Here is a 9748-nt window from a genome sequence, read left to right on the forward strand (position 1 = left end):
AATTTGCTGGTGATCATACCAGCTTAAGTTGACAAAACAATAAACAAGACATTTCCAAAGAGGACAACCATTTTATTATGTCTGTTACCAGTGAGCCATTAAGGATTTGTACAACAGTCCATATTTTAACTCTTTACAGTGGTGATTCTCAACCCAATGGATGCAGCTAACTAACTGGATGCAGCATAAGACTAACATTAAGTATTAATCCAAAATAACACCGAGCATAAAGTCCAAAAAAAAACACCATCTCATGGACATTCAGAATATGAAGTCCATTTAAACACCCAACTAATTAAGGCAGTTTAAAAAAAGTTAAATGCTGTAGTTTATACAAGTATAATATAATTATGTAAAATGGACAGTTGGAAGTTTGTTCAGGGTCATTAAAGTAAACTAAAAAGCTATAAAACCAAAATGAATATGTTGTGTTTGAGGATAACATGGAAATATTGGATAAAACGTGGAATGCAATGGAGCAGGAGAAACACAAATCCAATGCAAGACCCTCATCATAAATACTGTATTAGCATAGCATTAAAACAATATAACCTTTCAAATACAATATGATAAATCTAAAAACTCTGCAGTTCCCATGGAAAGACCACTATGCCCAAGAAACCCCACAATCATAGTGCTGGAGTATGTTGTATTTCATGTAACACCATCTTCTCCCCTGATCCCCATAAAAGCTGCTGGATTCAAGAATAAATCTCTTGTCTCAAGTGTAAGCAATATTATTGAGACATAAGATGAAGTGCAGATGTCCTTAAGAAGCTGATGTCTGAAAGTAAAATTGAGAGAGGAAAAGATAATGGTTAATGTCAGAACTACATCAAAAGATCACAGACAGAACAAAGAAGAAAGAACACTTAAGTGGATGTGACATATTACAAGAAACCCTCTGAGAAAGTTGAAACATTAACAGCTCTACCAAACAGGAAATGGAATTATAAATAACTCAGGCTTGTGGCTCCTAGCAATGCCAAAAAAAGATACCAAACAGTTGTGCCGACGGTGTTTAGATCTCAGTGGTGAGGGGACCGCTGCTCTGGATGATCTTCATGATCGACTGAACCACTTCTGAGGTAGTGCCCTGACCCCCAATGTCAGCTGTGTGCAACTGCAACAGAAAACATCAAAACATGCTTCAACATGACAAGCATGTGGACTCTTCTGAAAATTATTTGATTCAGATTGTTAAAAATGTTGAAATACTACTCTGGAAGTAGACATTACTACTACAAGACACTGTGATTTCATGTAGGAGTTCAATCTGAAGCAAATATATAGTTCAAAAATTAGAGTCAATGCTTAATACTTACATTTATCAAGTATACATTATATTGATCAAAATAAGTCTATTTATGATGTTACAAAAGATTCCAATTATAAATGCTGTCCTTTTGAACTTTATCATCAAAGAATCCTTAGCTGAAAAGTCAGCTTTGCCATCGCGGTAATAAATCACACTTTTCAAATATACTAAAATAGAAAAAAGTTATTGTATTAATTTATGTATTAAATCTTACTCAAACTTTTGAACACTTGTTTATATTTTATTATATAAATTGACACGCTAGCATAAAGTTATTTTATGCATCAATCCTAAGAATGCCTGAATCAAACTGGTACCTTGATGGACAGGCGTTCACAACCGACATTCTTGTTTGTTAAAGCCAGCTGTGATCTAAAACCTCCTTTACAAGAAGTGCTAGACCAACCCTAAAATGTGGAAAGATAGGTTAATAAATTAGAGTGTGGGTGTGACTGACCCTAGTCTCGTTCATGGTTGTGAGAATCGCACCGCGGATCATGTTGGCATAGTCATGAAGTCTGAAGAGGAAGAGAAGAAGCCAATAGTAAAAAAAAAAAAAAAAAAATCATATCCAAAGCAATGTACTACAGTAATACTATAGAAAGGGCTGTCAGTGCACATTTAGCTTATTTAATACAACAGGGACATTCTGGCTGTTCATTAAGTTAGAGACGCAAGAGCTGACAAACAAACAGAAAGGCAAAATTAGCATCATAAGAGTTTACACACAAGCTTCTCCTTCACCACTTACTTGAGATGATCTAACATGAGGCAGCTGGCAAGCAGCATGGCAGTGGGGTTGGCAATGTTCCTGTTGGCAATACTCTTTCCTGTATTCCTGGTGGCCTGTTATAACAAATTTAATATCATTCAAATGTCATTTAAAATTTACATTTCAATTTCAGTGACACAAAGAAGTAGCTTTAAACACAAAGCACATCATAAACTCTGGATTGTGAATATTAATCAGCCCAGATGAAGTAACGTTCACACAGTAGTTAAACTACGGAAACATGCACTGCTGTTAAAAGGTTTGTGACTAAAGTTTTTTTGTTTTGTTTTTGAAAGTCTCTCGTTCACCAACATTGCATTTATTTGATCATATCATAATAAGAGCATTGTGAGGAGAGTGGAATATTTTAACTTTAAATTATTTTGTAAAACAAATTTAAAATGTAATTAATTCCTGCAATGGCAAAGCTGACTTTCTCCAGTGTCATATGATCCTTCAGAAATCATTCTGATGTTATGATTTGGTGCTTTGAGATATATTTCATATTATTATCAAAGTTGACATTTTCTTTTTTTGACAACTTCTCCTTCAGACCAACCGTTTCAAACACAGCGTAGTCTTGCCCGTAGTTGGCACCAGGCACCAGACCGGGTCCACCCACCAGCCCCGCACACACATTGCTGACCACATTCCCATAGAGGTTAGGCATCACCATGACATCAAACTGGTGGGGCTTGGAAACGAGCTGAAAGAAAGGACATAATCACAGTAAATACAGTAATGAGCTTTTTTTTGCTTTCTCATACAAATCACAACTGTCGGTGTGATTTGTTTGATTACTTGTGCATGAGTAATTCACCTGCATGGTGGTGTTATCTACAATCATACTATCAAACTCAATGTCTGGGTATCCAGAGGCCACCTCCTTACAGCACTGCAAGAAGAGCCCATCCCCCAGTTTCCTGTTAGGAGAACACATTAAGAGACCAGTGACAATACAACTGTGATTTAATAGTACAGATGACAAGCGGTAGACTAACTAACATGATGTTAGCCTTGTGGACAGCCGTGACCCTGCGGCGCCCTTTTTTTCGGGCCAGTCTGAAGGCATAGTCAGCAATGCGGAGGGAGTTGTTCCGTGTGATGATTTTTAGAGACTCCACAACTCCTGATACACTCTGAAACACACAGGAAATAATTTATTCTATATATTATTGAGGGATATACACTGGATTGAAGTTTTCACATGAATGGAGGACATAGAAAGTGTAATGCATACAGATATATGAACAAATAATGTAATTGAACAAAGTATATATATATATATATATATATTATAGAATAATTATATAAAATATATTTCTGTAGAGCTGGGTGATTTGGCAAAAAATTTAAATCTAGATATTTTTTTTTTTTAGAACATTTGTCCAATTCTCGAATTTTTTTTTTTTTTTCATTTTTAATTAGTCAACTTGAAAATGTAACCACAACATGATTCCAGTAATTTTTCTTTATTAAACCTCTAGTTAAAGAAAATGCTATTCCAAGTGCACCACAGCGCCACCCATGAAGTTATCAAACAAAAAACAAATCACAAATATCTTAGCAGAAAAGATGAATGAAAGAAATATTGTACAATGTGTCTTACACATATTATATGTTCAGAAAGCAAAGGTAATTCAAATTCAAAATGACTTAAGTATAACACAGTAGACCATTATTAACTACAAATGCTCTATAAAAACAACTGCAGCTTTCAGCCTGTCACAATGATGCAAACATGAAATACAATAGTTGTCACTGTTTTTTTTTATTCGCTTGACCTGCTTTTCCACAATTTTTTTCCTATGTAAACATGGATGTGTTTTACTGTTGAACTTCTCTCATCTCTTGCAGCGTCTCATGCATGAAACGGCAGTCTAAATACATGACGCTTAAGTTAAAAGAAGTTCACTTCCATCTTCTTTTAGCTTTTCCTATTCCTTCTTAGAGAAAAATGGTATCTGTGAGGATTTCCAGTCAGGATTTAGACCATATCATAGTACTGAGACTGCTCCCCTTAAGAGTTACAAATGATCTGCTCTTATCATCTGATCGTGGTTGTATCTCTCTATTAGTTTTATTGGATATTAGTGCTGCGTTCAACACTATTGACTACAACATTCTTTTGCATAGACTAGAACACTTTGCTGGCATTAATGGAAGTGCATTAGCATGGTTTAAATCATACTTATCTGACTGCCATCAATTCGTTGAAGTGAATGAAGAGGTATTATTATATCGATCACAAGTGCAGTATGGAGTACCTCAAATCTCAGTACTAGGGCTGTTACTTTTCACGCTTTACATGTTACCCTTGGGAAATATCATCAGGAAGCACTGTGTTAGCTTTCACTTATGTTGATGATACTCAGCTCTATATTTCTTCGAGGCCCGGAGAAACATACCAATTTGAAAAAATAGCGGAATGTATAATCCATATAAAAACCTGGATGACGAGTAATTTCTTACTGCTGAATTCTAAAAAAAACAGGTGTTAATTATAGGACCAAAATCTCTTGTGTGTAATAACCTAGAACGATGTCTAAGACTTGATGGCTGCTCTGTCAATTCTTCGTCATCTGTTAAGAACCTAGGTGTGCTATTTGATAGCAAGCTTTCCTTTGAAAGCCACATTTCTAGCATTTGTAAAACTGAATTTTTCCATCTCAAAAATATATCTAAATTATGACCTATGCTCTCAATGTCAAATGCAGAAATGTTAATCCAGGCGTTCATGACCTCAAGGTTAGAGTATTGTAATGCTTTATTGGGTGGTTGTTCTGCACGCTTCGTAAACTCCAACCATTCCAAAATACAGCAGCTAGAGTTCTTACTAGAACCAGGAAGTATGACCATATTAGCCTGGTTCTCTCAACACTGCACTGGCTCCCTAACATTGTATAGATTTTAAAATCTTGCTTATTACTTATAAAGCCCTGGATGGTTTAGCACCTCAGTATTTGAACAAGCTCTTGTTGCATTACAGTCCTCTAAGTCCACTGCATTCTCAAAACTCTGGCAATTTGATAATACCTTGAATATCAAAATCAACTGCAGGTGGCAGATCCTTTTCCTACTTCGTTCCCAAACTCTGGAATAACCATTAATCTCATAATATTGTTAATATAAAATTCATTAATACCACCTCAGGGTCTTGTCAAAGAGTCTGTAATGCTACATTTGTGTTCTTCTGTGCCGAGGGCAAAAATTAATTGTTAATGCTGATTTCATTTGACTAGTAACTTATTCGTCCTGATTGTGCAGGTGCATCTCAATAAATTAGAATGTCATGGAAAAGTTAATTTATTTCACTAATTCAACTCAAATTGTGAAACTTGTGTATTAAATAAATTCAGTGCACACAGACTGAAGTAGTTTAAGTCTTTGGTTCTTTTAATTGTGATGATTTTGGATCACATTTAACAAAAACCCACCAATTCACTATTTCAACAAATTAGAATATGGTGACATGCCAATAAGCTTATCAACTCAAAACACCTGCAAAGGTTTCCTGAGCCTCAAAATGGTCTCTCAGTTTGGTTTACTAGGCTACACAATCATGGGGAAGACTGCTGAACTGACAGTTGTCCAGAAGACAATAACTGACACCCTTCACAAGGAGAGTAAGCCACAAACATTCATTACCAAAGAAGCCGGCTGTTCACGGAGTGCTGTATCCAAGCATGTTAACAGAAAGTCGAGTGGAAGGAAAAAGTGTGGAAGAAAAAGATGCACAACCAACCGAGAGAACGCTGAATATGAACGTGGATTTGCGCAGCTTCTCAGTTAACAATGGCTCTGTGTTGTAACAGCTGCTCTATGTGAAATCACGCACCTGATGGAATTTACCGCTGATTAGAGAACCGGCTTTACTGACGAGATGTGCATAACGATCAGCCGATCGTGATCGGAGCAGCCCTAGCCAAAATCATATCAATTTAGGGAACCAAAGACTTAAACTACTTCAGTCTGTGTGCACTGAATTTATTTAATACACAAGTTTCACAATTTTAGTTGAATTACTGAAATAAATGAACAACATTCTAATTTATTGAGATGGACCTGTACAAGTGAAAGAAAGGTCTTCTAAAATGACCATTATAATTACCTGTTTATTAGGGAAAATGTGTAAGAAATAGGCAAAGCTGTGTGAAAGTTTGTTGAGTAGGTGCAGAAAAATACTGACCTCATGCTCCAGATTGCTGTACTCTCCCTCTGTATTTTCTCTAATGATAATGATGTCAATGTTTTTGTGGCGCGTCTGAACTCCAGGAAGTGACTGGCAGTGCATCATATTGGCATAAAGATCCAGACTTGTGCTGTGAGTGAGAGAGAGAGAGAAAGAGAGAGAAAGAGAGAGAGAGAGAGAGAGAGAGAGAGAGAGAGAGAGAGAGTGTGTGTGTGACAGCTGTGCTGAGAGCAAACAGAGGTGAATTGGTCTAGACACACTGTCATGGGCAGGAGGCCAAATCTGAGGCACTCTGCCATCACTCATCAAACTCAAACTGAGGACACCAACAACTTTTTACAACTTTCATAAACAGCAGCATAAATATCTGATGGAGCTGGTATAAACAGATTAATTGTGTAAACGTTTTCCTTTCGGGCTTACCGTAGAAGATTGTTCCGTGACTTGTGGTTAGGGGGCATTGTGTGGCTAGTCTCAATGTTACCTGAAAAAAAAAGATAATTGTTATCTATGTAACAAAAATAGCTCGTCAATTACTAGCTGGATGTACAGACCCTTAAGAGCAACTCCATTGCGGCGAATGGCCATAATGGCATTATTGATGTCATCCCCACTGTCTGATGCAGAATTTACATGCACCACCTCAAAGTCCACAGGAACACAGCTGAACCTATGAGTCAACAGAAAAATCTTTATGTGGCAATACTTTATTATCAGCCATGATTCATATTTATGTAAAGTATTGATTTGACAAACCTGAAGAGCTCTCGCACATGGTTAAGCAGTTCTGGTCCAATCCCATCTCCAGGAATTAATGTTACAGTATGCCGGCCTCCATACTTGGCAGGAGGAGGCTGCAAATAAACATAATGAATAAACATTCAGTGGACATATTACATGTGCATGATAATCGTGGAAATAACGGAGGTATATGATAGCATGCTTTTATGTTTACTTTTATGCTACTCCATACTTACTATGATTTGTCTCTTCAAGACAGACGAGGGCCAGATGTGAACAAAAAGATAGAGAAGTGATAGAGAATTAGGAATCACAATTCCTTCCATGTTTTCTTCTAATCAAAAGTACAATAAGACAGATAAATAGATAGATAGATAGATAGATAGATAGATAGATAGATAGATAGATAGATAGATAGATAGATAGATAGATAGATAGTATCAGCTGCCAGGTAAAGACAGTAAACCTACTGCATATGTAGGTTTTCCTCTTTGACTGTTGACTGCTGCGCCAAAGATCTACAAAAACAGACCCATGAAGCATTACATTTTAGAGTACGGCTGTGTTTCAAAACCTAGTGAGCTGCCTACTTAGACAAATTGTAGTCTACAATGGCAAAAATCGTGTCTACGTTAGCTAGGGCTGTACTAGAATAATCGAATATTCGAATATTCGTTCGGTGGGGTGGCATTCGATTTTCAGTTTTGAGATTCGAATATTCTTTTTTTTTTTTTTCAACACGTGACTTCCGTCGCGGACTCATTCTCACTCATGCTTGAACCGCCCGTTGGCGAACGTAGTGATTTATTTCATCTCATACTGAATAGGTACAAAATGCCCAAGACCTCAGCTGTTTGGGAGCACTTTAAATTAAGTGAGGATGACAAGACAAAGGCAGTGTGTCAAATATGCGCATAGATTAGACTAAGAAAATGCTATTTGTTTAGGTTGTCAGACTAGCTGAACATCTGCATCAGCAACAGATCGTTCGCAAGGGAGAAGAGCTGTCAGCAAGCCACGGAGAAGAGGAGACGGATGCGCCACCACCACCCGCCAAAAAAAAACAGCAGGAGATTTCAATGCTGATGCAGGCTGATGACGAAGAGGAAGAAGAACGCGGAGACAGCGCAAAGACAGAGATGGAGCAGTATTTGAGAGATGCTACTAAATTACAGTCGGGCCCACTGGCATGGTGGAAGCAAAACAGTGACCGCTACCCTAAACTGGCATTTGCAGCCAAACACCTTCTTTGCGTTCCGGCCACTTCAACTCCATCAGAGCGCATTTTCTCAAAAGCTGGCTACATCGTCAACAAGACCCGAAGTTCCCTTTTACCAGAAAATGTGGACAAACTCATCTTCCTCGCACACAACATGAAACGAGTATAGGTAGTTTCACAATAGTTTCCAACCACTGGGTTGCGATTTATATAAGTGTTTGAAAGAGCCTAAATATTTTTGTCATTGAAATGTGAGCTGTCTAGCTAGGCTAACATTACCTTGTTCTATTTAACCTATTACAGTTTATTCTATATAAGGGAGTGAATAAAATTTATTACAATTACTTTAAATTTAAATAGCCAACCCGTTACGGTGTCAGTAATTATTACATTTACGAATAATAAATGAATGTAGTTCAACGAACTGCAGGCTAATAATAATAAATTAAAAAAAACACCGCAACATGCTTTCAATAAAAGCATCGCGCATTTTAAAGATTTAAATTAACAAAAAGTCAGAATAAGACAAAATAAATCCCTTATATAGAATAAAACTAATTGTAATAGATATTACATTTTGTGTCATTTTAAAAACAATTCATTTATTCTTATTCAACTGTTTATAAGCATGCTACCGTGTTCTTTATTTATTACAGTTCGTTGAAATCACTGTGTGTTACTAATTTAATTTCTGTTTTGGGATTCATTTGTTTTAAAGAAATGTTCGTTATTAATACCTTATTAAAGTTCTTGCTCTCAACAGACTTTGTGTTTTGTATCACTTGTGCACTGTCCGTTTTCGGAGCATAAACCTGCCCGTGTAATGCGTACCGGAAACTGTTCTATTTAAAAGATTATTAAATGTTTATTAATATTTAAAGAATGTGTGCCACCTGATCATATTGCACCAAATGCAACACTGCACTCCACTGGGTCTGCCGCAACACATTTACGATGCCGAAGAGTGAAACGTGAAGTCGTGAAAGATGATACAAATGCAAACCGACACTATTATTATATATTTAGCCCCACCCACCGAAGCTTCGAATATTCGATATTGATTGCCACCTAAGCTTCGAAGCTCAAAAAATGGCATTCGAAACAGCCCTAACGTTAGCAGCTCGCTACGTTTTAAACCCTGCCTGAAACATCTTGTCAGTCAGTCGTATTCGCTTTGATTAAAAGTCGCACTATAATTTGAAATACAAATTAACAATATTTAGAGCTACTAAACTGCTGTTTATCCATCTTCTGACCTTGTCTTACTGAAGTCACTCTAATTTGCCGCGCTGATAAACATCTCATAGTATTATTTGCATTTACAGATTTTCTGTGGTCATACATTTCCCTGGTAAATAAATAAATTGCCTTGCCTTTGTTGTATTTCCAAACTGCCTTTCCAAAATTGGTTTTAAAGCTTTAGTGAGACTGGCCATCGTGATAGTTGTATGCGTGTGCGTTGTATTCCGGACTACACACCGACCAGTGGAGAAAGGTTCCGGATGA

General features: G+C 36.9%; 1 protein-coding gene across 1 annotated transcript; it reads right to left on the bottom strand.

Moving 5' to 3' along the window:
• Window positions 1-507: 507 nt before the first annotated feature.
• On the bottom strand, window positions 508-9693 carry LOC132118217 (isocitrate dehydrogenase [NAD] subunit gamma, mitochondrial-like). Its single transcript, XM_059527892.1, has 14 exons — window positions 9616-9693; window positions 7494-7541; window positions 7260-7271; window positions 7039-7136; window positions 6837-6952; window positions 6706-6766; window positions 6280-6412; window positions 3096-3229; window positions 2911-3013; window positions 2650-2796; window positions 2070-2164; window positions 1776-1836; window positions 1000-1123; window positions 508-784 (listed from the first exon to the last, which is right to left on the bottom strand). The coding sequence occupies exons 1-13, from the start codon at window positions 9676-9678 to the stop codon at window positions 1022-1024; spliced, it is 1173 nt and encodes a 390-aa protein (XP_059383875.1). The 5' UTR covers window positions 9679-9693; the 3' UTR covers window positions 508-784; window positions 1000-1021.
• Window positions 9694-9748: the final 55 nt, after the last annotated feature.

Source organism: Carassius carassius, chromosome 37 (assembly GCF_963082965.1).
Source record: "Carassius carassius chromosome 37, fCarCar2.1, whole genome shotgun sequence".
In the NCBI taxonomy this organism is placed as follows: domain Eukaryota; kingdom Metazoa; phylum Chordata; class Actinopteri; order Cypriniformes; family Cyprinidae; genus Carassius; species Carassius carassius.

Bases quoted from the DNA above. Each gene is read 5' to 3' on its own strand.
- LOC132118217 (XM_059527892.1), bottom strand. From the start codon at position 9,678: ATGGCCAGTCTCACTAAAGCTTTAAAACCAATTTTGGAAAGGCAGTTT. The intron at 6,767-6,836 runs GTCTGTACATCC...TTTTTTTTTCAG, and splicing joins CAATGGAGTTGCTCTTAAGG to GTAACATTGAGACTAGCCAC. The intron at 1,837-2,069 runs GTAAGTGGTGAA...CTTCCTCTTCAG, and splicing joins CTCATGTTAGATCATCTCAA to ACTTCATGACTATGCCAACA.